Source organism: Coloeus monedula (genome assembly GCF_965178545.1).
Source record: "Coloeus monedula genome assembly, chromosome: 36".
NCBI classification, from domain to species: Eukaryota; Metazoa; Chordata; class Aves; order Passeriformes; family Corvidae; genus Coloeus; species Coloeus monedula.
In genome coordinates this window covers 1,927,139-1,952,578 of record NC_138816.1, presented here as the reverse complement: position 1 = coordinate 1,952,578, position 25,440 = coordinate 1,927,139, and the positions used below count along the sequence as shown (strand labels likewise).

The window sequence follows — 25,440 nt, the reverse complement described above, 5'->3', positions numbered from 1 at the left end:
CACAAAAATGAAACCAAACGGCCCCGGCAGAGGAATAAAGGTGCAGCAGCATCCCGTGGTGGGCGTGGCGAGGGGCGGGGCCGCGTTTATTGGGGGGGCTCGCGGGGGGGCTCGCGCGGGGGGAGGGGCTCCCCGAAGGCGCGGTGGGCGTTGGGGAAGCGCCGGGGGCTGAAGTCGGGGTCCTCGCGCAGCCGGCGCTGCAGGTCCGCCTGGAGCTGGGGGAGGGGCATGGGGTGGCACCCGAGCCCCGCCCCCAACGAGCCCCGCCCCCAACGAGCCCCCCCCCACCCTCAGCCCCCATCCAGGGGCTCTCTGAACCCCCCCACCACAGGAACACCCCCCAATCCCCACCCTCCACCAGCCCCCTCCCCTCTGCCTGGCAGCTCTGGGGGGGGCACAGAACCCCCCCCATTCCCCAGAGCTTCCCCAGACCCCCCGTACCCCCCCGAGCCCCCAGCCCCATTCCCCTGTACCTGCTGCCTGTACCCCCCAGAGCCCCCCCAGACCCCCCGTACCTGCTGCCTGTACCCCTCCTGCAGCCCCCCCTCGCTCAGCTCCCGGCTGAGGCTCTCGGGGCTCCCAAGGCTCCGGGCGCCGGTGGCGCGGGCGGCTCTGGACACTGCCTCGGCCAGCAGCAGCGGGGGCGGCTCGGCCTGCATAGTCTGGGGTGGGGAGAGGGGTCAGTGGGGTCAGTGTGGGGTCAGGGCAGGGGCAGTGCGTGCGGTCAGCGTTACGATCGTTCACGGGGTCAGCGGGGTGTCGAGCAGGGCTGAAGGGGGGTCAGTGTGAGTACGGGGGGCTGTGGGCTGGATGTGTGGTCATTCGGAGGTCACCCAGCGGTCACTGCGGTCACTGACCTTGCGGCGCTTGGCCGGCATCCCGCTCAGGTAGGCGTCGCTGAGCGGGGGCTGCGGCTTCGCCTTGCGCTGGCGCTGGGCGTCCTCGCGGATGATGGGGACCCACTCCTGGCGGGGACACGGACACGGGGGGGGTCACACAGGGCTGGCCCTCCCTCCCCTGACCCACACCCGCTCCTGGTGGTCACACACGGGGGGGGTCACCGAACCCCGTCCCCCCCACTCACCGGGGGCACGGCGGCCGCCCAGGCCTCGCTGTCGCTCTCGGGGGGGGGCAGGGCCTCCTCGGCCGTGGTGGCGGGGGCGGGGGACCCCGCGCCGTCCCACTGCAGTGGGGGAGGGGTGGTAAGGGGCGGGGCCTGCACGGGGAGGCCACGCCCCCTCTGTGGGAGGCTCTGCCCCCGGTGTAGGCCCCTCCCCCTCCATACCTGGGCGTTGTCCGGGGGCGGCTCCGCCTCCTGCACCTCCATTGGCTCCTCGGGCAGCGGCTGGGCGGGGCAGAGGGGCAGGGCTTTAACCAGGGGTGGGGCTTGTGGGCCAAGGGGTGGGGCCTGTTAGTGGGTGGGGCTGCTGTTCAGCAGGGTCACACCTGGGGGTGGCGTTACCTGTGTGGGCATGGCCATGGGGAGGGGCCATGAGTGGGGTCAGTGCCCAGGGGTGGGGTTACCTGTCGGGGTGTGGCCCTTGGGTGGGGTCAGTGCCCAGGGACGGGGTTACCTGTCTGGGTGTGGCCCTTGGGTGGGGTCAGTGCCCAGGGGTGGGGTTACCTGTCGGGGTGTGGCCCTTGGGTGGGGTCAGTGCCCAGGGGTGGGGTTACCTGTCGGGGTGTGGCCCTTGGGTGGGGTCAGTGCCCAGGGACGGGGTTACCTGTCTGGGTGTGGCCCTTGGGTGGGGTCAGTGCCCAGGGGTGGGGTTACCTGTCTGGGTGTGGCCCTTGGGTGGGGTCAGTGCCCAGGGGCAGGGTTACCTGTCTGGGTGTGGCCCTTGGGTGGGGTCAGTGCCCAGGGGCGGGGTTACCTGTCTGGGTGTGGCTCGTGCTCGTGGCCCGTGCTCACCTGGCGGGGCGGGGGCTCCGGGGGCTCCCCCAGGTGCCGCACATAGGGCAGCACCTGCTCGGGGGTCACCGGCATCTGCTCGAGCACCGCCTGCAGCCGCAGCCCCACCACGGCCGTCAGCCACCCCACCAGCGACGGCGGCACGTCCGCGGACAGGCGGCGCTGGGGGGGGACAGGGGGGTCAGGGCCAGCAGGGACCCCTGAGCCCCTCTTCCCCCCCACGGGTCTGGGGTCCCACTCACGATGCGGTCGCTGATGAGGGCCCCCAGGGCCCCCCGCTCGCCCCGCAGGCAGTGCAGGTTCAGCGCCAGGCACTCGAACAGGCCCCGGTTGCAGAGCTCCAGCAGCCGCGGCCCGAAGGAGCCGTCTGGGGGGACAGGGACGGAGTGACCCCCGCTGACCCCTCAGTGACCCACGGCAACCCCCGCACACCCACTCACCACCGCCACAGCAACCAGCAGCTGCACTCGGGGCCCCCCACGACTGCCCCATGGATCCCACCAGCCCCTGCAGACCCCAGGACCCCCCCAGGGCCCCCCCGGGACCCCCGGTACCGGTGCAGCGCAGCACGTGCAGCGCGATGCGGTTGAACTGCTCCCGCAGGAACTCCACGTTGGTCCGGGTGATGTCCACCCCGTCGGCCACTCGGACACCGGCCTGGGGGGTGGTGAAACATGAAAGGGAGGCATCCACCAGGCCTCCCCCAAACCCACCCCACACCCCAAACTCATCCCTATCTCAGAGTCCCCCCCGTAAGTGCCCCCCCAGCCCCCCCGAACCTTCCCAGCGACACCCCCAGACCCCCCAGCCCCACTCACGAAGCTCTCGCGGATGAACCCCTCCAGCCCCATGATCAGGTTGTGCGTCGCTGCCTGGGGAGGGTGGGACGAGGGCACGGTCAGGGTCTGGGGGGGCTCTGGGGGGGCTCAGGGGGGGCTCGGGGGGTCCCGGGGGTTCCCTCACCCGCACGTTGGCCTCGGTGGGGTCGCGGCCGCCCAGGTAGCGCTGGCGGAAGCAGCGGCGCAGCAGCGGCTGCAGCCGGGCCAGGGGCTGGCAGCGCCCGTGCAGCAGCAGCACCACATCCACCATGGACAGGTGCTGGCAGATGAGCGCCAGCAGCGCCCCGAAAAACCCTGCAGGGAAAAGGGAAGGCTCAGGGGGCACCCCCAAACCCGGCACAGCCAAGGGGGCCCCAAAACCCACAGAAAAAGACCCAGAACCCACAGAAAGAAAACAAAAACCCACAGAAAACGACCCAAAACCTCCCAAGAAAGACCTGAACCCCCCCAGAGCCCTCGTTCCCTGGGGCTCCCGTTTCTTTCTGGTCACGGCACAGGGGACCCCCGACCTGAGCTGTGTTCTGGGGGCCCCAAACCCACCCTGCAGCACTCCCGGGGTCCCCAATCGCCCCCCAGGACCCCCCCCGTGCCCCCCTCTCACCGTCGGGCCCCGGGGAGCCCTCGAGCAGGCCGGGGGTGCCGCTGAGGCGGCTCAGGAAGGCGGCGATGCTCTCGGGGGGGCCGCTGGGGGGGGCGCCCAGGGGGCCGAGCATGGAGCTGAGCACGCCCTGCAGGACGCTGGTGAAGAACTCGGGGGGCAGCGGCTCCCCGGGAGGGGGAGGGGCGGGGCCGCCATCGGCGGGGGCGGGGCCTGCAGGGGGGGCGGGGCCGCCCTCGGGGGGCGGCGGGGAGGGGGGAGGGGCGGCAGAGGTGGGGGAAGGGGACAGGTCGGAGGTGGGCGGGGCCTCGGCCGAGGGGGCGGGGCCAGGCTGGGCAGCCTGTGGGGAGAAAGGGGGGGGGTCAGGGGGGCGTGCCCAGCACAGGCCCCGCCCCTTACGCAACAAGCCCTGCCCCCTCCATGCTTAGGACCGCCCCCTTCCCACATCGTTAATTCACCCCCGCCCACGCCCCACCCCCTCATTAAGCAGCCCCATGCCCCGCCCCCCGTGGCTCTGCCCCTCCCTGTAGCCCCGCCCCTGTGCCCCCAACCCTCCCCTGTAGCCCCGCCCCCCTTGGCCCCGCCCCCCGTGGCTCTGCCCCTCCCTGTAGCCCCGCCCCGTGCCCCCAACCCTCCCCTGTAGCCCCGCCCCCCTTGGCCCCGCCCCCCGTAGCCCCGCCCACCTGCAGCAGCTCGGCCACGCCCTCCAGCAGGGGGCTCCCCCCGGGCACGGCCACGCCCACGAGCGGCGCCGGCCCCGCCCCCAGCAGCCCCCCCAGCAGCCCCGCCAGGGGGCGCTGCTGCGCCTCGGCCCCGCCCCCCCCCGCTGTGGGTGGGGCTGGGGGCGGGGCTGGGGGCGGGGCCGAGCCCTCGGGACCCCCCGGAGCCCCCCCGGGTGGGGGGGCGGGGCCGGGCGGGGCCGGGGCTTGGCCCGAGGGGGGGGCGGAGTTGGGGGTGGGGGGCGCAGGGGGGGCCGAGGAACCGCCCTGGGCTGGGGGGAGAGAGAGAGGGGGGGTCAGGGGGTCTGCGACTCCCCCGGGACCCCCGAAACACCTCCCAGGGACCTCCCTCCACCTCCAACAGGAACCTGGAACCCCCCCCCCTTGTACCCCCAGCAACCCCCAGTCCTTCCCAGTGCCTCTCCTGCTCCCTCCAGTACAGCCCAGTACCCCCCAGTCCCTCCCGGTTCCCCCCAGTACCACCCGGTTCCCTCCCAGTTCCTCCCCAGTCTCCCTGAGTCTCTCCCAGTTCCCCCCAGTCCCTCCCAGTTCCTCCCCAGTCCCCTGCAGCCTCTCCCAGTTCCTCCCCAGTCCATCCCAGTGCCCCCAGTCTCACCCAGCACCAGCGGCTGCATCAGGAGCTGCCCCACCAGGCCGCTGATCACCTGCGCCAGCGACGCCCCCCCAGGGGCCTGGGGGGGTCAGCAGGGTCAGGGGGGGACCCCGACCCAGGACCCTTCCTCGCCCATCCCCCATCGCCATCCCCGGGGGTCCCTCCCCACTGTGACTCCCCCTCCCCACCCTGGGTGCCCCCCAGAGCCCCCCCAGTCCCCCCCACACTCACGGGGCCGGCGCCGGCCTGGGGGGCTCCGGGGTGGGTGGGGCGCGGGGGCGGCGCTGACGGCCGGGCGATGACCACACGGGTGGGGGCCTGGAACCCGCCCACGGCCTGGCCTGGGGGCAATGGGGGGTCAGGGGGGCACGAGACCCCCGAGAGACCCTCCCAGAACCCCCCCAGTGCCGTGGAGGCTTCCTAGAGAGCCACGGGGCACGGCCGGACGTAGGGCTGGGGACACTGGGGATGCTGGGGACACTGGGGACACTGGGGACGCTGGGGATGCTGGAAGCACTGGAAGCACTGGAAGCACTGGGGACATGTGGGGCAGAGCCCAGCTGGGGGCACTGGGGACACTGGGGACATGTGGGGCAGAGCCCAGCTGGGGGCACTGGGGACACTGGAGATACTGGAAACATGTGGGGCAGAGCCCGGCTGGGGACACTGGGGACACTGGGGGCACTGGGGATATGTGGGGCAGAACCTGGCTGGGGGGCTGGGGGCAGGTGGGGACTTGTGGGGCAGCCTCTGGCCATGGGTCAGTGCCACGGGGCCGGGCTGTGGGTCAGCTGTGGGGGATCATTTGTGGGTTACTCCTGGTCAGCTGCGGGTCAGGGCGAGGGGTCAGCAGTGGTCAGTTATGGGTCAGTTGTGGGTCAGGATTAGGGGTCAGCAGGGTCAGGGTTAGGGGTCAGCAATGGTCAGTTATGGGTCAGTCGTGAGTCAGAGTTAGGGGTCAGCAAGGACAGGGTTAGGGGTCAGCAGCGGTCAGTTATGGGTCAGTTGGGGGTCAGGGTTAGGGGTCAGCAGCGGTCAGTTATGGGTCAGTTGGGGGTCAGGGTTAGGGGTCAGCAGCGGTCAGTTATGGGTCAGTTGGGGGTCAGGGTTAGGGGTCAGCAGTGGTCAGCTATGGGTCAGTTGTGGGTCAGGGCTAGGGGTCAGCAGTGGTCAGCTATGGGTCAGTTGTGCGTCAGGGTTAGGGGTCAGCAGGGTCAGAGTTAGGGGTCAGCAGTGGTCAGTTATGGGTCAGTTGTGGGTCAGGGTTAGGGGTCAGCAGGGTCAGGGTTAGGGGTCAGCAGCGGTCAGTTCCGGGTCAGTTGTGGGTCAGGATTAGGGGTCAGCAGCGGTCAGTTCCGGGTCAGCAGTGGTCAGCGGTACCTGTGGCCGCAGAGGCCGCGGCCGCCATGGCCTGCTGGGTGATCTGATGGGCCACGGCCTGCAGGAACTCGGGGGGCAGCGGGGGCAGCTGGACCCCCACCCCGCCTGGGGGGACAGGGGGGTCAGGCCACGCCCACGGCCCCACCCACGGCCCCACCCACGGCCCCGGCCACGCCCACAGCCTCACCCACTGCCCCACCCAAACCCCCACTGCCCCCAGCCCCCCCAAACCCAACCTAGACCCCCCCCAAACCCCCCAAAATCCCCTCCCCCACTCACCGATGCCCAGCCCGGGGCCGGGGGGCCCAGCTGAGCCCCCCGCGGGGGGAGAGCCCGAATCTGGGGGGCACAGAGAGAGGGGGTCACGGGGGGCTGGGGGGATTTGGGGTGCTGGGGAAGGGTTTGGGGCTGGGAGCGGCCGGGGAGGGATTTGGGGGTCTGGGAGAGGTTTGGGGGGGGTCCCAGGGGGATTTTGAGGTCCTGAGAGCAGCTCTGGGGGTCCCAGGGGGATTTAAGGGGGGGTTTGGGGGTCCCAGATCGAGTTTAATGGGGGGACATGGGGGAGGTTTTCAGTGGGAATTTTGGGGATCCTGGGGGCGTTTTAAGGGGGGGTTTTATAGTTTTGGGAGGGTCAGAAAAGGATTCTAAGGAGAGTTTCTGGGGGTCCTTGAGGAGATTTTAAAGCAGATTTTTGGGGGGTCCTGGGGGGTTTGTAGGGGTACTTTAGAGGGTCCCTGGGGGGGTTTTGAGCGGGAATTCCGGGGGGGTCCCGGGGGCCTCGCTCACCCTGGATGTTCATGTGCATCATCACCACGGGCTCCACGCTCTGGTGCGAGATCCGGATCACGCGGGGGGGCCCCGGCTGCGCCCCGGGGGGAGGGCCCGGGGGGGGCGGCGGCGCCTCGGGGGGGTCCCCGGGGGTGGGGGGCGTGGGGGGGGAGGGGCCGGGGGGCAGCTCGGCCGGGCCGGGGGGCGCGGGGGGGGCGGGGCTGCCGTTCCCGGCCATCGTCACCGTGGTGCCCACGTTGATCTGGGGGGGCCGGGGGCGTCAGGGGGGGCCCCACGGCCTGGGACCACCCAGACCCAGGGGGATCAGGGTCCCCTCTGCCCCCCCCCCCCCAAAATCGGGATCCTCCCCAGACCCCACCGTGGTATTTTGGAGTTCCTCCATCCTCTACTTTGAAACCCCCACCCTCATTTTGGGGCCCCCATCCCCATTTTGGGGCCCCTAACCCTATTTTGGGGCCCCTAACCCTATTTTGGGGCCCCCATCCCCATTTTGTGCTTCCCCCTCCCCATTTCAGACCCCCCCATTCTCTATTTCCAAACCCCACCCCCAATCAAGACCCCCACCCCCCTCATTTTGGGGCCCCCCCAACCCCCTATTTTGGGGTCCAAAAACCCACAGCCCCCCACCCCTCCCGAAGGCTCCCACCCCCCAATTCCGGGGTCCCCCCACCTGGATGGGGATGGTCGCCTGCTGCACCAGCATGGGGGGCCCGTAGTGGGGGAGGGGCCGGGCGAGGTGCAGGGGGCGGGGCGGGGCCCCCCCCAGGTTGCAGCGCAGCTCGGACAGGGCCACCAGGGCATTGCCCAGCAGCCGCTGCCCCTCCCCCACCAGGTTCAGCAGCCTCTGTGCCTCCTCCCGGCCCTCGCTCTGGGGGAAGGGGTTGGAAACAGGGGGGGGTCAGGGGGGCCCCGCGACCCTCCGGGACCCCCCTGAGGTGGGGGGGGGGGGACGAACCCCCGCCGAATGCGGCTTTGGTTGCACAAAAATCCCCCGAATTCCGCCCCCAGACCCCCGAAAACTCCTCTCCCGAACTTCTTCAGACCCCCCCGAGCCCCCCTGAGACCCCCCCCTCGCTCACGCTGCCCCTCGCATCGCGATAGTGCCGCCGGTATCGCGATAGTGCGGCTGGTGGTGTGACAGCAACGCTGACACAGTCACGGCTCCCAACCCTTTGTGACCCCCAAAACCGCCCCAAACGTTCCCAAAACCCCCCCGGGACCCCCCCGGACCCCCACCCACATTGTTGTTGTAGTCGGCCGTCGCGGCGGACCCCAGGATATCGCGATAGCGCTGCCGATAAGGCTCCAGCCGCGTCTCCAGGCGCCGCAGCTCCCCCAGCACCTCGCCCAGCTCTGCCGGCGTCGGGGGGCTGCGGGGGGAGCACGGGTGAGGCCGGGACCCCCGAAGCCCCCCCCCCAGACACCCCAAATCCCCCCAAAGCCCCGCTCACCTGGCGGCCTCGGGGCCCGGGCCGGGCTCAGGGGGCTCCGGGGGCTCCGCGGGCGCCGACGCCTCCATCTGCTCCTCGGGGGGGGGCCCGGGGGTCTCCGGGGGGGCCGGGGGGGGCCCCTCAGCCTGGGCAGGGGAGCGGGACCCCCCCCCATTGCCCTGGGAGGGGGAAAAACGGGGGGGTTTGGGGGGGGCTTGGAGCGCGCTGGGGTGGGGGAGGGCACGGGGAGGGGATTTGGGGGGGTTTTGGGGAGATTTGGGGTCTCGCTCACCTCCAGCTGTGCCAGCACCCCCTGGATGTCCCTCAGCATGTGCTGGGCCACCAACAGCCGCATCCGGGGCTCGCTCTGAGGGGGGGGACACCGGGGGGGTCACTCTGGGCCCCCCAACACCCCCTGGGACCCCCGGAGCAGGGGGGGGCACAGCCTGGACCCCTCAAACCCCCCCCCAGACCCACCTGGCCGGGGCCCTGGTCCATGTTGATGTGGACGTCGACAGAGGAGCCGTCGATCTGGGGGGGGGGCCCCGAATTATTGACCCCCCCCAAAGCCACTGACCCTCCCCTCCCCCAATGAACCCCTCATCAGTTCCCCCCCTCCCAAAACCACTGTCCCCCAAATTCCCCCCCAAACTCCCCGACCTTCCACTGCCCCCCACAAAACGACCCCCCCCCAGACCCCCCCAACTCAGCGACCTTTTCCCAGATCCCCGACCCCCCCGCGGCCCCCCTCACCGGCAGGTTGAAGGTTCCCACCATGACGTAGCTGTTGGCGTTCCTGTCGGGGCCCCCCCGCGGGCCCCCCCCGTTCTGCGGGGGGGGGGAGGAGCCCAGCCCCGAGGGCCCCCCCGAGGACGGCGACTGCGCCTGGGGGGGGGCTCGCTCCACCAGGTGGATCACCTTGCCCCCCACATCTGGGGGGGGGACACGGGGGAGTCAGCGGGGTGCGATCCCCACCCAGCACCCCCCAAAAAAACCCCGAACCCCCCCCCCTGTCCCGAACCCTCCATGATCCCCAAGGAGCACCCCCAGCCCCCCCAAACTCCCCCTCCCACCCCCATCCTCCCCCCGGGGGTGCCCCCAGCCCCGTTCCCAGGGACGCCCCCAGCCCCATTTCCCCCCGGGGGTGCCCCCAGCCCCCCAGCCCCCTTCCCAGGGGCGCCCCCAGCCCCCCCAGCCCCGTTCCCGGGGGCGCCCCCAGCCCCATTTCCCCCCGGGGGTGCCCCCAGCCCCGTTCCCGGGGACGCCCCCAGCCCCATTTCCCCCCCCGCCGGGCCCCCCCTCACTGTAGTCGCGCAGCCGCCGCTCGTCCTGCAGGACGCGGCCCTGGTAGATGAGCCGCTGCTTCTCGGCCGCGATGCTCACGGCGCCCGCGATGCGCTGCTTGAACTCCCGCACCGAGATCTGCGGGGGCCGCGCCGGGGGGGTCACACCGGGGGTGGAACGGGGCCGGGGGGGGGGTGTGGAAGGGGGGGGGGTCACACCGGGATCTCTCTCCGCGCTCTCCCCGCCCTCACCTCCGGCTCCACTTCGAAGCTCCGCGTCTGTGAGTCCAGCGTCTTCACCAGCACCTGCAGCACCTCCGGCCGCTCCTCCGCCATGGCGGGGCCGGGGGGGGCCGGGGGGGCCGCGGCGACGGGGACGGGCTGCCCTGAGGGGCGGGGGGGGGGGGGGGGGTTGGGGGCCGTTACAGCGGGGCCGCCCCCGGAGCCCCCCCCCGCCCCCTCAGCCCCCCCCCCCCGCCGCCCCTCCCCCACCTCGGCGGTGGCGGCGGCTCCGACGCGGCCGCGGCGGCTCCGGCCCAGCGCCTGCTCCGCTCTGCGCCTGCGCGCGCAGGACCCCGCCGGGGCTGCCCCGCGCGCGCGCCTGCAGCGCCGCCGCCGCCGGGAACGCTCCGCGCCCCTCCCGGGGCTCTCCCGCCGGTACCGGAGCCGTTAAAAGCCGCGGAACCGCCGCGCCGGCATCAGGCGGCCGCCAGAGACATCCCCGCGTGGGGGCCCTCAGCGTGAGGCGCGCGCGCAACGCTCCGCGCCGCCATCTTAGCGGCGGCGGCGCCCCCGGCGCCGCCATTTTGTTTAAGGGCGCCGCCATCTTTGGTGAGGGCAGCCCCGCCCCGCCCCGCCCGGAACCGGCACCGCCCTCGGCGACCCAAAATCGCGTTTATTTACCAAAAAAAACCGCGGGGGGCTGGGTGGGGGGTGGGGAGGCGGGGCCTCGGGAGGAGCGCGCGCGGGCACGGCGGGCGGCGGTGGCGGGGCCTCCCCGGGCTGTGGGCGGAGCCCGAATCCCGAAGGAGGTGTCAATCACAGTGGGCGGAGCCTCGGTCCGTGTGCGTGTGGCAGCGGGGCGGGGCCGCGGCGGGGGCGGGGCCGCGGCGGGGGCGGGGCCTCCCCGGGCTCCGCCGTAAGTGGGGGCTCAGCCCGGGGGGAGGGGGCGGTTTAGGGGCCCCCGGGGGGCTCCCGGTGGTCCGTGAGTGTTCCCGGTGGTCCACGGGGATCCCAGAGGGCTCCCGGTGGTGCATCGGTGTTGCCGGTGGTCCATTAGTGTTTCTGGTAGTCCAGGGGGATCCCAGGGGGCTCCCGGGGGTCCAGGGGGATCCCAGGGGGCTCCCGGGGATCTCTGGGTGTTCCCGAAGCTCTGTTAAGTGTTCCCAGTGGTCCATTAGTGTTGGCTTCCTGGTGGTCCATTAGTGTTTCTGGTAGTCCAGGGGGGGATCCCAGGGTGCTCCCGGTGGTCCACGAGGGACTCCAGGCGGTCCCGTTGTCTCCTTAGTGTTCCCGGGGGTCCCCGCGGGATCCCGCTGGTGCGGACGGGCCCCCCCCCAGACCGAGCTGGGGGCTCCCCTACTCCGGGAGGGGTCCATCCACCGCCCCCCTGCCCCTCTCCTTGCCCTCGGGGGGCTCCCAGCGCTCGGTGGGAGGGTCCCACCACTCCGTCACGGCCTCGTCCCCCTCCGGGGGGGGGTCCCACAGCCCCGCCGGCGGCTCCCGGCCGTCGGGGGGTCCCCGGTCGCGGTGGCGGCGGGGAGGGGAGGCCGGGAGGGGCTGGCGGGGGGGGGGCCGCAGGCTGGCGAGCAACACCAGCGCCTGCAGCAGCGCGTAGAGCCCGGCCAGGGGCAGGAGGTGCCGCAGCAGCGCCCGCAGCCCCGCGGCCACCGCGGCGAAGGCAGCGAGCCCCTGCAGCCAGGCCCCCCCCGCGCCCCCCCGGCCCCGCAGCCCCAGCGCCCCCAGCGCCGCCCGCGCCGCCCCCAGCGCCCCCCGCACGCCCAGGTCGAACACGTGCCGGGCCAGCGCCAGGCAGATGTCCAGCGGCTCCGGCGGCGCCGCGGGGTCCGGCGGGGGACCCCGGCCCCACGGAGGGTCCAGCGCCCACGGGCACATCGGGGGGGCTGCAACAGAGCGGGGGGGGGAGGACACCGTCAGGGCAGGGGGGGCGATGACTGGCCCCTCCCCCCCTCCAAAGGCATAACGGGGGGGGGGGGGGGGGAACGGCGAGCTCCCCTCCCCCAGAGCCCCCCGCCCAGCCCCCGTGGGGACCCCGGCCCCGCCCAGCCCCCTCCCCCAAGCCGCCCCCACCCCGCGGGTCTCACCTCGGGGGGACCCGGAAGTGCTCGGAACTGTGGGAGCAGGGCCGGGGGTCCCGCGGGACCCCTCTGAGCAGGGCGAGGGGTGGGGAGGGGTCCCGCGTCCCTCCGGCCGCTGATTCCGCCCGGGCCGGGCCGCTCGGAGCTTCCCGGGGGGAGGGGCGAGCTCGGGGTGGGGGAGGGGCGAGTCCGGGCCGAAGGGACCCCTCGGGGGGGGGGGGGAGGGTCCCGCGCTGCCCCCCCCGTTCTGAGCGACCCCCCCCCCACTCACCCAAGATGGCGCCCGCGCCGCGCCCTCCCCAAGACGGCGCCGGGTCACGTGACCCCGGCCTGGCCCCGCCCCCCCGCCCGCGCGACCCCTGGCGGCCCCAAAGAAACAACGGCGCCATTTCAGCCCCAAAATCGTCTTTATTTCGCTCAAATCCGAGCCCTCCCTTCCCCCTGTCCGGCGGCGCAGTCGGTGCCGAGGCCTCGTCCGGGGCTGCAAAAGAGAAGCGGTTTCTGAGGGGATGAAGGACGCACGGGAAGTCCCGGTGCTCCGGGAGGGTTGGGGGTCCCGGGGTGCTGGAAATGGGGCCGGGGGGGGTGACCGGGGACAGGGGGGGGGTCCCCGGGGACGGTCCCGGGGCGGTGGCGGCGGCTCAGGGCGCTGCGAGTGTGTCTTCAGGGCGGATCAGGAGTTTTGAACCTGTTCCTCATCGCCGCCGCCACCGCAGACACGCGCAGGGACACGGGGGAATCACGGGGGACTTACCGGGGACTTACCGGGGATTTACCGGGCACAGCGCGGTCCCGCCGCCACCTGCGACACGCGGGGGAGGAACGGGGGTGAGACCAGCGCGGACCCCGAGGTTCGGGGTGACCCCAGGGGGACTCAGGGCCCGGGGGGGGTCCCGGGAGGGTTCGGGGGCGTCGCTCAGGCCTGTGGCGTCCTCAGGGGGGTCGGAGACTCTAGTCTTTGGCGTCATCACCGCGACAGCCCCCCGGGGTCGGGGACAGACCCCCAAAGGGACCGGGAACCCCACATCAACCACCCTCAACTTCACCAGTCCAGTTCCCCCATTTTCCCTCCTTGAGACCCCCAGAATCCCCCCGACGCCTCTTCCAAGAACGCTGCAATTTCCCCGAGACCCCCCAGACGTCCCACGGCCCCCGATGCCCCCTCAGGACACTCCCGGCCCGCCCCAGCAGCGCCGCGACCCCGACTCTCACCCGCTCCCGGCGCGAAGAGGCTGCGGGCAGCCCCTCGGCCCCTTTTATAGCGCCGCCAAGCCCCGCCCACCGCAGGCCCCGCCCACCGCAGCCAAGATGGCGGCGGCTCCGACTGGCGGGAAACGAGCCCCCGCCCCCCCTGTGGCCCCGCCCCCTCGTGAAACCACGCCCCTTTCGCCTTTTATGGGCGCCCATTCATTCGCAAGCCCCGCCCCCACACGCTCGAGGCCGATCCGGCAAAACTTTATTACCAAAAAACCAGAAATTTTACAGCCGGGGGAGTCGGGGGGGGGCCCCGGGGGGTTTGGGGGGTCCCGGGGGGGGGTCGGGGGTCCCCAGGCCCCTCCCCCCAGCTGCTACACAGGGGAAGCTTCACTTTTTTCTCGTTTTTTTTTTTTTTCTTCTTTTTTTTTTTTTTGTCTTTTCAGGCCTTTTTCTACAAAACCCCCAGGGGAGGGGGGGGTGGCCCATCCCCCGCGGCCGGGCCGGGTTCAGGGTGAACTTGGGGGGGTCCCGGGGGGTCCCGGCGGCGGCAGGGCCTGGGGGGTCCTTATCGGGTCTGTTCGACTGCGGGGGGAGAGAGAAAAAGGGGAGGGGGATCAGGGGCAGCACCAGGAAACCCAAACAAGGCAGCCCCCCCCCAAACCCACCCCCCAAACCCCAAAACCCCCCCAGAACCCCCCAACTGTTTCACTGTAGGAGGAGGTGTCGATCTCACGGGGCAGCTCACTGATGCTCACCCCAAACCCCGCACCCCTGACCCTCCCCCAGGACCCCCCGAAGCCCCCCAGGAGCCCCCGTTTCTCTCACTGTAGGAGGAGATGTCGATCTCATCGGGCAGCTCGCTGATGTTCACCTCGAACCGGTCCTGGACGTCGTTGAGGATTTTGGCGTCGTTCTCGTCCGACACGAAGGTGATGGCCAAGCCCTTGGTGCCGAAACGCCCCGCCCGGGCCACCTGCCCGCCGGGATCGGGGTCAGGGGCACCCCAGGGAGCCCCCAAAACCCCCCTGGGACCCCAGAAACACCCCAAAACCCCCTGGGACCCCCCCCAAATCCTCCCTGGGACATGGAACCACCCCAAAAACCCCTAGGGCTCCCCGAAAACCTCCCTGGGACCCCCCCCAAAACCCCCCTGGGACATGGAACCACCCCAAAAGCCCCTGGGACCCCCCCAAATCCTCCCTGGGACATGGAACCACCCCAAAAACCCCTAGGGCCCCCTGAAAACCTCCCTGGGACCCCCCTCAAATCCTCCCTGGGACCCCACAAATACTCCCCAAGCTCCTCTGGGACATGGAACCACCCCAAAAACCCCTGGGGACCTCACCAAATCCTCCCTGGGACCCCACAAATACCCCCCAAAATCCCTCTGCTTCCCCCCTCAAACACTCACTGGGGACCCCCCCAGGAGCTCCAGAGCCCCCCCAGAGTCCCCAGTGTCCCCCACACCCGTGTCCAGCCCCTTCCAGGACCCCCCAGGACCCCCTACCCGGTGCAGGTAGGTGTCCGAGTCCTCGGGCATGTCGTAGTTGAAGGCGATGTTGACCCTCTCGATGTCCATCCCGCGGCCAAAGAGGTTCGTGGCCACCAGGATGCGGCGCTGGAAGTCCTTGAACTGCTGGTACCGGGACAGCCTGGGGGGGGGGGGAACACGGGATGGTTCAGGGTGGTTTGGAAGTGTTCTGGGGGCTCGGGGGGGGGTCTCTGGGGTTACTTTAGAGCTGCTCCAAGGGTCCCCACCTCTCCTCCTGCGGCATGCCGCGGTGGATGGCAATGGCCGGGAAGTTCTGCTCCACCAGCAGCTGCGCCAGGGCGATGCAGCGCTGCACCGACTTCACGAAGATCACCACCTGCGGGGACCCCAAAACCTCCTGCACACCCCAAAACCCGCCCAGCCACCGCCACCCCCCCTCCCGGCCCCTGCGTTCCCCCCCTCCACACCCGGCTCTGCATTTTGGGGCTCCCCCCGCCCGATTTTGGGGGGGATTTTGGGGGGAGGATTTCGGGGCGCCCCCCGCACCTGGTTGAACTCGAGCACGTCAAGCAGATCGAAGAGCTTCCTGTTCTTCTCGTTGTCCTTGAGTTTGACGTAGTACTGCTGCAGCCCGTGCAGCGTCAGCTTCGTCTCGTCGTCCACGAAGATCTCCATGGGCTGGGGGGGGAACGCGCTGAGCCCCCGCCCGCAGCCCCCAGCCCCACCTGGGCACCCCCCCCCCCCGAGCCCCACCCGGGCACCCCAAAACTCTCTGAGCCCCAAAAGAGCACTCAGGGACCCCAATGTGGTCCCACGGGGTGGCTATGACCCCTCTGCACCCCAGAACAACCCCTGAGACTCCAGAGAGTCGTCAAGGAGCCCAAAACAGACCCAGGGAGTTCCTACGTGCCCGGGGACCCCGGGGTGGCCCCAGAGCGTCCCTGTGGCTCCCCGCACCCCAAAACTGCCCCTGAGGTCCCCCAAGAGTCATCAAGGACCCTCACATGGCCCCCGGGGGGATTCCTGTTACTCTCTGCACCCCAAAACAGCCTCTGAGAACTCAGAAGAGTCTCAAGAGCCCCAAAACTGCTCCTAAAACCCCCAAAAACAATCTCAAGTACCCCAAAACTACTCCCGAGACCCTAAAAGAGCCTCAAGGACCCCAAAACTGCTCCTGAGACCCCAAAACTGCCCTGAGGCCCCCAGAAAGAGTCCCAAGGATCCTCATCCTAAGCCCAGGGGGTCCCTACACCCCCCCCCCCATCACCCCAGCACCCCCCAGCACCCTCCCCCCATCCCCACAGAGACCCCCCCCACGATCGGGGGGGGGTCCTGCCCATCCCGGGGGGTGCCCCCCCCACCTTTCCCCCCCCTCCCCAGCCCCCCGACTCCTGCTCTGGGCCGGCTCGGGGCCGGGGCCGGGGGTCCGGGCGCCGCGGGGTCCGGGGTCGCGCCGAGGCCGAAGGGGCTCCCGCCGTGTCCTCAACGCCGTCCGGGCCGGGGGGGGGTCCCGGGGGGGGTCCCGGACCCCCGGGGCCGCCACAGCTCGGGGGGGTCTTCGTCCTCCGGGCGGGACGAGCCCGGGACAGGAGCAGGAGCAGGAGGAGGAGGGGCGGTGGCCGGGAGGGGGGGGAGGGGCGCGAGAGATCTTCCGCACAGGGGGGAGGGGCGGCGGGGGGCGGGGCCGAGGCAGGGGGAGGGGCAAAGGAGGGTGATTAATTAATTACGTCTTGCATGAATTTGCGGCACACGGGGCGGATTTCCTTGCTCAGGGTGGCGCTGAACATCATGACCTGCTTTTCGTGCGGGGTCATGCGGAAAATCTCCTGGACGTCCCGGCGCATGTCTGGGGGAAACGGGGGATCGGGGGGGGTCAGGGAGGGCATTGGGGGTCCCAGAGAGGCCGACTGGGGTCCCTGGGGTTTGGGTTTGAGGCCCCCACGATGAGGTTGAGATCCCAGTGGGGCATATGGGGGTTCTTGAGAAGGGTATGGGTGTCCCAAAGCGCTGGGTGAGGGTCCCAGGGCCTCATCTGGAGGGGAACAGGGTTGGACCGGGGTCCCTAAAGCAACAAACTGAGACCCCACAGGCTGGGTTGGGGTCCCAGGGCTGGGCTGGGATCCCAGAGAGCTGGAAGGGGATCCCAAAGAGCTGAACTGGGGTGGCAGGGGCTGAACTGGGATCCCAAAGGGCTCAATTTGGGTATCAGGAGCTGATTTGGGATCCCAAAGGGCTGGACTGGGGTGGCAGGGGCTGAACTGGGATCCCAAAGGGCCCGATTTGAGTGTCAGGAGCTGATTTGGGATCTCAAGGGGCTCAACTGGTGTGTCAAAGGCTGAACTGGGATCCCAAAGGGCTCAATTTGGGTATCAGGAGCTGATTTGGGATCCCAAAGGGCAGGACTGGGATGGCAGGGGCTAAACTGGGATCCCAAAATGCTGAATTAAGATCCCAGGGCCCAAATCAGAGCCCTCCAAAGCGCGGTTGGGGTCCTGTGGTGCCCCCCCCCCACCCATCTCCCCCCTCCAGGACCCCTGAGAGACCCCCGGGACCCCCCTGGGACCCCCGACTCACCGAGCTGCTCAAGCATCTTGTCGCACTCGTCCAGGATGAAATGCTTGATGTGTTTGAGGTTGAGGCTCTTGTTGCGGGCCAGCGCCAGGATCCGGCCCGGGGTCCCCACCACGATGTGGGGACAGTTCTTCTTCAGCACCTCCTCGTCCTTCTTGATGGACAGCCCCCCGAAAAACACCGCCACCTGCAGCAGAGAGCCCCCCAAAAACCCCCCTTGAGAGACAGCCCCCCCGAAAAACGCCACCAGCTGGGGGGGGGTGGGACACGGTGGGACCCACCCAAACCCCCCAAAAACGCCTCTGGGGTGGATGAGCCCCACAAAAACACGTCCATTCCCAAGAGCAGTCAGTGATCTGCACCCCAAAATTCCCAGTAATTCGTTGAGACCCCCCAAATTCTCTCAGAGACACCTAAAAATGGCTCAGCATGCCCCAAGACTCCCAGAACGCCCCCAAGCCTTTTCAGAGCCACCCCAAAGTCTCCCAGGTGCTTCTAGAACACCCCAGGACATCCCCCAACCCTCTCAGGTCTATCCCCAAATCCCTCAGGATTCCTCCCAAAACGCTCAGAGCCTCTTGAGTCCCCTCAAACCATCTCAGAAAGCCCCAAACCCCTTCGCCACCACTCCTAAACCCCCTCAGCTTCCCCCAGACCCGCTCAGGCCCCCCCTAAATCTCTCCAGACCCTTCCCACGCCCCCCAGGACCTCCCCAGAGCTGACCTTGACGCTGGGCATGTACTTGGAGAAACGCTCATACTCCTTGCTGATCTGGAAGGCGAGCTCCCGCGTGTGACACATCACCAGCACCGACACCTGTGGGGACACGGGGGGGGCTCAGCGCTCCGTGACACCCCCCAGACCCCCTCCCCAGCCCCCCAGCCCCCTCCTGACCTGCCCCGTGACGGGCTCCAACTGCTGCAGCGTGGCCAGCACGAACACGGCCGTCTTGCCCATGCCGGACTTGGCCTGGCACAGCACGTCCATGCCCAGGATGGCCTGAGGGATGCACTCATGCTGGACTGCAGGGGGGCGAGGGGGGGGTCAGCGCCACCGGAGGCCCCCCGGGAGGGTCCCCGAGCCCCCCCAGGGCCCCCCAGGCACCTTCGGAGGGGTGCTCGAAGCCGCAGTCGACGATGGCGCGGAGCAGCTCCGGCTTGAGCAGGAAGTCGCGGAAGCCGGAGCTGTGGATGGACACGTAGGAGCCCTTCACGTCCTTCTTGGGGGGGGCCTCGGCCCCGTCGGCCCCCGCCGCGTTCTCCACCTCGTCATCCTCGTAGTCCAGCAGCTCGTTGTCCACGTCGTTCTCCGCCATGCTCGCGGCTGGGGGGGGAACGGCCAGTGAGGAGGGGGCACCGACATCGCCCGTGGGACCACCAGCATCACCCGTGGGACCCCTGACATCACCCCTAGGACCACCAGCATCACCCGTGGGACCCCTGACATCACCCGTGGGACCACCAACGTCACCCGTGGGACCCCTGACATCACCCGTGGGACCACCAGCATCACCCGTGGGACCCCTGACATCACCCGTGGGACCACCAACGTCACCCGTGGGACCCCTGACATCACCCATGGGACCACCAACGTCACCCGTGGGACCCCTGACACCACCCCTAGGACCACCAACATCACCCGTGGGACCCTGACACCACTCCTGGGACCACCAACGTCATCTGCGGGACCCCTGACACCACCCGCGGGACCACCATCACCACCCCTGGGACCACCAACATCACTCGTGGGACCCCTGACACCACCCCTGGGACCACCAACACCACCCCTGGGACCCCTGACATCCAGCCCCAAAAGGGATCCAGGCACGGTCAGTGAGAAGGAGGCACCGGGGTCACCGACACTGCCCCATGAGGGGTCCGGGCAGGGTCAGCACTGCGCGACCACCAGTGGCCCAGGACCCCCAACACCCCCACAAAGGGATCAGGGCAAGGCCAGCACCGAGAGGCCACCGCAGCACCGGGACCACCGAGACCGCCCCAAGGGATCTGAACGTCACCGGCAGCCCAGGAGCACCGGGACGCCGGAGAGACCCCCGGGTGCCCCCGAACCGGGGCTGCAGCACCCGCGGTACCCCCAAACCCCGCCGAGCCCAGGGAGCACCCACGCCTCCCTCACCCCACCCCCGCCCGCACGCGGGACCCCGACACCGGGACCCCCCGGGCCCTCCCGGGCACCGCGATCTCCGCCGCCCTCACCGGGAGGGCCCCGGCGCCGCTCGGGGATCCCGGCCCGCTCCCCCCGGCCCCCCCATCCCGGCGGGCTCCCCCCGGCCCCGCCCCGCCCGATCCGCGCCGTTCCCGCCAATCCGCGCCGCGAGCCCCCCCCGCCGAGCCCCCCCCGCCGCCCCCCGGCGCCGCCATCTTGGAGCGCACAATCGCGGCGGCCCGAGAGCGGCCCCCGGGCGGCGGCGGCGGCCCCGGGGCGCTGCGGAGGGCGCAGGGGGCGCGGGGCGGACGGGAGGGCGCGAGGGGAGCCGGCGATGAGCGGCGGCGGCGGCGATGGCGGCGGATGCGGCGCCGGCCCGGCCAAACTCACCCCAAACGCTGCGACCGCCGCGACCGAGAGGGCGGGGCTGAGCGTCACTTCCGGTCCAGCCCCGCGCGCGCCGAGCGCGCCCCGCCCACGGCCCGGGGCTGCCCCGGGCGATCGCCTGAGCGCGCGCGGCCCCGCCGCCGCCCCGCTCCGCGCTCCCGCCGCCCCGCTCCCGCCGCCCTCCCCGCGGCCCCGCCGCTCCCCCCGCCGCCCGCCGCGCCCCCTCCGCCGCCCGTTTCAACCCGCACCGGCCCCGCTGCGGACGGACCTCCGCTCAGGCAGCGCGAAGGGCAGCCCCGCCGCAAGGTCCTCAGGGACGCCGCGCGCCCGCCTCGCCGAGCGGAAGGCCCCGCAGCAATCCCGCCCCCCGCGTCGCTATGGCGACGGTTCCCGCCACCGCCCGGCCACGCCCCCAGGGATGACGCGGCGCCGCTCTGAACCAATCGCTTTATTGCGCGCGCCGCGGGGCGGGGTCAGGGGCCGCCCGCCAGGCTGATGGTGGCCAATGAGACGCTCTCGGTGGAGAGGCTCCGCCCCTTCTCGTAGATGAGGTACACCAGGGGGGCGGGGCCTTGCGCCTCGGGGGGCGGTGCCGCCAGCGCCGAGTACCCGCTGGGCCCCGCCCACACGCGCAGGCCCCGCCCCCACCACGTGGTGCCGTTGTCGAAGCTCCAGCGCAGGGTCAGGTTCACCCCTGGGGGCGGGGCCCGTCGGGACACGCCCACTCCGGCCACACCCACGCCGCCAACACAGCCCCGCCCCCAAAGACCCTTCCCCTCCCCCCACACCTGGGACACCCCCTGAACCCCCCCCCGGGTGCTCCCACGGCCCCCCAGCCCCACCCGCGTCCCCCTGTAGCCGCCCTCGCGTTACCCCGCGTCCCCCTCGGTTCCTCCCCCGTGTCCCCGTGTCCCCCTGATGTCCCCCCATGTCCCCCTGATGTCCCCATGTCCCCCTGATGTCCCCGTGTCCTCCCATCTCCCTCAATGTCCCAAATGTCCCCATGTCCCCCTGATGTCCCCCCGATGTCCCCGTGTTCCTCCATGTCCCCCTGATGCCCCCGTGCCCCCCCAATGTCCCTGATGTCCCCCATTGTCCCCCCGTGTCCCCCTGATGTCCCCGTGTCCCCCCAATGTCCCCGTGTCCCGATGTCCCTGATGTCCCCCTGATGTCCCCGTGTCCCTCCATGTCCCCCTGATGTCTCCGTGTCCCCCGATGTCCCCCCAAAGTCCTCGATGTCCCCCTGATGTCCCCGATGTACCTGCGTCCCCCCGTGTCCCCCTGATATCCCCGTGTCCCCCCAATGTCCCCTCGATGTCCCCCCGTGTCCCCCTGATGTTCCTGATGTCCCCCATGTCCCCCTGATGTCCCTGTGTCCCCCCAATGTCTCCGTGTCCCCCCATGTCCCCCAGATGTCCCGGTGTCCCCCTGATGTCCCCCCGTGTCCCCGATGTCCCCCCGATGTCCCCCCGTACTCACGCTCGCTCTCGTGGGCTGGGTTGCTGAAGAGCACGAGCCCGTGGCTGGCCAGGGCTCCGGCGGCCACGGCCGGGTCCAGCAGCGCGGGCTGGAAGGTGACGGCGGCGGGGGGAAGGGTCTCGCCCCCGTCCCAGCTCCGCGCCAGCATCCGGCAGCGGCAGCGGTACGAGTCCTGGTTGCGGATGCTCACGGCGATGGAGCCGTCGGGCAGCTCGTAGGGCTGGGGAGGGGCTGGGTCAGTCCCGGACATCCAAAACCCCCCCAGAAATGAGGAGGGGGACATACCTAGGGACACCCCAAGCCCCCCTCCCCGCCCTCACCTGGCACTCGTCGGGGGTGAAGTCACGGGGCTGCCGGGGGGCCCCGAAGGGGATGGCGGGCAGGACCCCCCCCCGGCGCCAGCGCCGCCCGCCGTCGTCGCTCAGCAGCAGCGTGACCCCGTCGCGCTCCAGCGTCCCGTGCCCGCAGAACACCAGGCGGCCCCGGAACGGCGCCCGCTGCTTCTGCCGGGGGGGAACGGGGGGTGGTCAGACCCCTCCAGGACCCCCAGACCCACCACCCCACCCCCCCCCTCCCCAATCCCATCCCGTACCTGGATGCCAGAACCGGGCCCGGGGGCGAACACCTCCCCGCCCACCACGTCCGAGAGGTTCTGGGGGGGTCCCCAGGAGCGGCCCCCGTCGCGGGAGCGCAGCAGGAGGGTGCTGGGGGGGCCGCAGGCCTGCGGGGGGTGGGCGCAGCGGGCGAACAGCAGCAGCACCTCGGGCCCCGCCACCGCCAGCGCCCCCAGGTTCAGCCCGTCCCCCCCCCAGCCGTCGTCGGCCGCCACCTCCGTCGGGCCCCACGTCGCACCTGGAGCGGGGGGAGGACACGGTCAGAGCCCCTCGGGACCCCCCCCGAGATCCCACACCCACCCAGGGAGCCCCCAGACCCACCCAGGGACCACCGGAATCCCCCAGGGATCCCCTAGACCCCCCCACACCCAGCCAGGGACCACCGGAATCCCCCAGGGAGCCCCCAGACCCACCCAGGGACCACCGGAATCCCCCAGGGAGCTCCCAGACCCACCCAGGGACCACCGGAATCCCCCAGGGAACCCCCAGACCCACCCAGGGACCACTGGAATCCCCCAGGGAGCCCCCAGACCCACCCAGGGACCACCGGAATCCCCCAGGGAGACCCCCAGACCCACCCAGGGACCACCGGAATCCCCCAGGGATCCCCCAGACCCCCCCACACCCACCCAGGGACCACCGGAATCCCCCAGGGGGCCCCCAGACCCCCCCACACCCACCCAGGGACCACCGGAATCCCCCAGGGAAACCCCCAGACCCACCCAAGGACCCTCCACATCCCCCCAGGGACCCCCCAGCCCCAAAGCTGTCACAGCAGTAGCGGCAGGCGATGACTTTGGTCGCCCCCAGAGACCCCCCCAGGCCCTTCCAGAGACCCCCAACCCCCCCCCAGCCCCACCTCCATCAGGGGAGTGGCGGCAGGCGATGATTTTGGCCCCCACGTCGGCGGCCGAGCGTTTCCGGCCCTCGGCGCAGGCCAGCAGGGCCCCCCCGGGGGTCGCGGCCACCAGCGGCACCCGGAAGGTGTGGACCCCCCCGCGGCCCTGCCCGCTGACCCACAGCACCTGCTCCCGCACCACCCGCGGCCGCACCTGCGGGGACACGCGGCTCAGGGGGGCTGGGGGGGCGTTGGGGGTCCCAGGGGCTCAGGGGGGGCTCAGGGGGGACGTTGGGGGTCCCAGGGGCTCAGGGGGGGCGTTGGGGGGGCGTTGGGGGGGCCGTTATGGGGGGAGCTGAAGGCCTTTGGGGGTCGGGGGCATTGGGGGGGTCCGAGAGTGCTGAGGGGGGGGGGGCCCTGGGGGGTGTCACCGGTTTGGGGGGGGGGGGGGGGGGCTCCTAACGAAGGCCCCGAACGGTCCCTGGAGACACTTCCGGGGGCGGGGGGGTCGCTGGGCGGGGTCGGGGCGGGGCCGGTGGGCGGGTCCCGAGGCGGCCCCTCCCCGGTACCGTGTCGGGGGTCGCGACCCATCGCGAGGCGGCGCCGATCGCGAGCAGCAGCGGCGGCAGCAGCGCCCGGAGCGCCCGCGCGGGGCCCATCGCGGCCCCTTTAAGCGCCACCGGAAGCGCCGCGAGAGCAGCGGGAGGGGCGGGGCCCGGCCTTAAAGGGGCAACGGCGGGGAAAGCGCGGCCTTAAAGCGGCAACGGCTCCTCCGGGTGGGGTCCGCACGCTGCGAACGCAGTTGTTTTTTTGCGGGGACGAGCGGTTTTATTGTTTTTGGGGTTTATTGCACCTCGCTTCAGCCCCGCCGCGAACGCGGGGAAAGCCCCGGCCCGCGGGGGGCGGGGCTGGATGCGGGGGGGGCGGGGCCGAGGCGGGTAATTTCGAATTGCTCCCATCAGACCCGGCCACGCCCCCCAGGTCCCGGAGTAAAGAATTCGGGATAAAACGTTCCTCGGGAAGGGTCCGGTCAGGACTCGGCCAAACGCAGCAGAGGGCCCGCGGCGGTGGGGACACTGCGGGGGGCAGCGGACACGAGGGGTCAGGGGTCACCCGGGGGTCACCCGGGGGTCAGGGGGCACCCGGGGACCCCAGGCCGGTACCTCTGCAGCTGCTGAGCCCCCAGCAGGTCGTGCAGCAGGAACGGGACCCCCAGGCGGGCGCCCGGGGGGGTTTTTCCGCTCTGCAGGTCCCGCAGAGGAACCTCGCGGTGCCGGGAGCGGCGCACCAGGGCCAGCAGCGCCCGCCGGCCTGCGGACAGCGCGGTCACCGGGGGGCGCGGGGCGGCCACGGAGCCCCCCCGAGGGCCGGGGCCGCTCCGGGAGGGGCCGGGGGCGCCCCCGGGGCCGGGGGTCCGCACTCACCCCGCAGCAGCGCCCGCACGAAGCGCCCGACCCCCGGCACCGCCAGCCACCAGCTGCCGGCGTCGCGCACCGTCAGCAGCCCCGCGGCCACCAACTGCCTGGGGGGACACGGCGGGGGCTGTGACACCCCCCGGAGCCACGGGGAGCCCCCCCCGAGGGACCCTGGACCCAAACCAGGGGGGGCTGCAGCCCCTGGGAGCGCCCCGGTGCTGGTTCAGGGTCGGCACAGCCCCCCCCCCCCCCGCGACCCCAAATTCTCCTCGGGGCCCCCCAGCCCCCCCCGGGGCGTCCCCGTACGTGACATCGCGGTCCTCGAAGCCGAGCTCCCGCATCCGGCGCTGCTCGAAGCTCAGCTCGGGGCTCGCCGCCACGGCCGCGTCCAGGAAGCGCCGCACCAGCCCCTCCCGGGGGGTGCCGGCCACGGCCGCCAGCGCCTGGGGGGCACGGGGGGGTCACCGGAGGGGTCACCGCCTCCCCCAGCCCCCCGCAGCCCCCGGTACCTTCTCCCGGTACAGCTCCAGGCTGACGACCCCCAGCGCGTCGGCGCCGAGCCCCAGGTGCAGCAGCCGCACGTGGCCCTCATCCCGCAGCCGGTTCTGGGGGGACGGCGGGGTCAGGGCGGGTCCGGGGGGGGTTCCCGGAGGGGGGGTCCCGGCCCTGCGGCGCTCACCAGGTGCCGGTCCACGGCCGTCCGGTCCCGCACGACGTCGTAGAGTTGGTGGCGCAGCACCAGCGGCGGCAGCGCGTCCCCGAAGAGGCGGCGGGGGAACAGCGCGGCCACGGCCTGGAGAGCGGCCTCCACCGCCGCGGGGCTGCCTGGGGGCGGGGGGCGGCGTTGGGACCCCCGGGAACCTGCCCCGCACAGCCCCGGGAACCTCCCCACACAGCCCCGGGACCCTCCCCACACAGCCCCGGGACCCTCCCCGCACAGCCCCGGGCTCCCCCGGCTCTCCCCGGCCTCGCCGCTCAGGCCCCGCCACCCCCGGTACCGTCGGGGCGCGGTCCCTCCCCCGGCAGCTCCAGGCGGCGCCGCTTGGCCCCGAGGGCGCCGTTGGTGTCGCCGAAGCGGCGGCGGCGGCTCATGGGGGGCTTGGGGAGGGGCTCGGGGGGCTCCGCGCCCCGGAACGGCACCGGCGCCACTGCCGCCTGCACCGGGCGCGGGATGATGGCGTCACTGCGCCTTCAGATGACGCCGCAAAGAGGTGCGTGGTGATGACGCACGAGATGGGCGGAGGCAACGGACGCGACCATTAGGAACCAAAGTGGGGGGGGAAATGGGGGATGGAGAAGGAGGGAGCTGGAACAAACCACAATGGGGGGGGATACACGGGGTTCAACGGACTGGATGAATGGACTGAACCACGTGAGATCAGAGGGGGGGCGCGGACAGA

At 71.7% G+C, this 25,440-nt stretch overlaps 5 protein-coding genes and 1 long non-coding RNA gene across 8 annotated transcripts; all 6 read right to left on the bottom strand.

Moving 5' to 3' along the window:
• Positions 1-8: 8 nt before the first annotated feature.
• Positions 9-10,193, bottom strand: BAG6 (BAG cochaperone 6). 3 transcript variants are annotated; one of them, XM_082300008.1, is made up of 26 exons: positions 10,056-10,193; positions 9,816-9,949; positions 9,585-9,702; positions 9,034-9,212; positions 8,758-8,811; positions 8,573-8,647; positions 8,302-8,459; positions 8,091-8,220; positions 7,521-7,718; positions 6,848-7,091; positions 6,341-6,400; positions 6,062-6,166; positions 4,913-5,022; positions 4,685-4,760; positions 4,033-4,340; positions 3,353-3,689; positions 2,876-3,045; positions 2,731-2,784; positions 2,467-2,569; positions 2,155-2,279; positions 1,913-2,074; positions 1,286-1,345; positions 1,085-1,183; positions 858-965; positions 516-662; positions 9-215 (listed from the first exon to the last, which is right to left on the bottom strand). In XM_082300008.1, the coding sequence occupies exons 2-26, from the start codon at positions 9,897-9,899 to the stop codon at positions 87-89; spliced, it is 3,393 nt and encodes a 1,130-aa protein (XP_082156134.1). In that variant the 5' UTR covers positions 9,900-9,949; positions 10,056-10,193; the 3' UTR covers positions 9-86. The 3 variants fall into 3 exon arrangements, with proteins under 3 accessions (XP_082156134.1, XP_082156135.1, XP_082156136.1); XM_082300009.1 differs by having other exon boundaries at positions 4,685-4,733; XM_082300010.1 differs by lacking the exon at positions 8,758-8,811.
• Positions 10,194-10,481: 288 nt separating this feature from the next.
• LOC309584077 (uncharacterized protein C6orf47 homolog) lies at positions 10,482-12,082 on the bottom strand. Its single transcript, XM_082299989.1, has 2 exons — positions 11,888-12,082; positions 10,482-11,686 (listed from the first exon to the last, which is right to left on the bottom strand). The coding sequence occupies exon 2, from the start codon at positions 11,676-11,678 to the stop codon at positions 11,142-11,144; it is 537 nt and encodes a 178-aa protein (XP_082156115.1). The 5' UTR covers positions 11,679-11,686; positions 11,888-12,082; the 3' UTR covers positions 10,482-11,141.
• A 187-nt stretch (positions 12,083-12,269) lies between these two features.
• LOC309584090 lies at positions 12,270-12,968 on the bottom strand. The gene is made up of 2 exons (XR_014227196.1): positions 12,647-12,968; positions 12,270-12,362 (listed from the first exon to the last, which is right to left on the bottom strand). It is a non-coding gene; the product is annotated as an uncharacterized lncRNA (long non-coding RNA).
• A 380-nt stretch (positions 12,969-13,348) lies between these two features.
• DDX39B (DExD-box helicase 39B) lies at positions 13,349-19,723 on the bottom strand. Its single transcript, XM_082299982.1, has 11 exons — positions 19,698-19,723; positions 18,246-18,464; positions 18,036-18,163; positions 17,865-17,957; positions 17,145-17,328; positions 16,298-16,416; positions 15,117-15,248; positions 14,837-14,946; positions 14,586-14,730; positions 13,904-14,051; positions 13,349-13,660 (listed from the first exon to the last, which is right to left on the bottom strand). Exons 2-11 carry the CDS (start codon positions 18,454-18,456, stop codon positions 13,644-13,646), a joined length of 1,287 nt encoding a protein of 428 aa, XP_082156108.1. The 5' UTR covers positions 18,457-18,464; positions 19,698-19,723; the 3' UTR covers positions 13,349-13,643.
• A 444-nt stretch (positions 19,724-20,167) lies between these two features.
• On the bottom strand, positions 20,168-23,413 carry NEU1 (neuraminidase 1; the record flags this gene model as incomplete). The annotated part of the gene is made up of 6 exons (XM_082300086.1): positions 23,195-23,413; positions 22,647-22,839; positions 21,766-22,025; positions 21,494-21,676; positions 21,174-21,393; positions 20,168-20,388 (listed from the first exon to the last, which is right to left on the bottom strand). Exons 1-6 carry the CDS (start codon positions 23,282-23,284, stop codon positions 20,168-20,170), a joined length of 1,167 nt encoding a protein of 388 aa, XP_082156212.1. The 5' UTR covers positions 23,285-23,413.
• A 120-nt stretch (positions 23,414-23,533) lies between these two features.
• On the bottom strand, positions 23,534-25,205 carry WHR1 (winged helix repair factor 1). The gene is made up of 7 exons (XM_082300068.1): positions 25,039-25,205; positions 24,720-24,865; positions 24,550-24,645; positions 24,347-24,483; positions 24,050-24,147; positions 23,789-23,936; positions 23,534-23,701 (listed from the first exon to the last, which is right to left on the bottom strand). Exons 1-7 carry the CDS (start codon positions 25,130-25,132, stop codon positions 23,656-23,658), a joined length of 765 nt encoding a protein of 254 aa, XP_082156194.1. The 5' UTR covers positions 25,133-25,205; the 3' UTR covers positions 23,534-23,655.
• Positions 25,206-25,440: the final 235 nt, after the last annotated feature.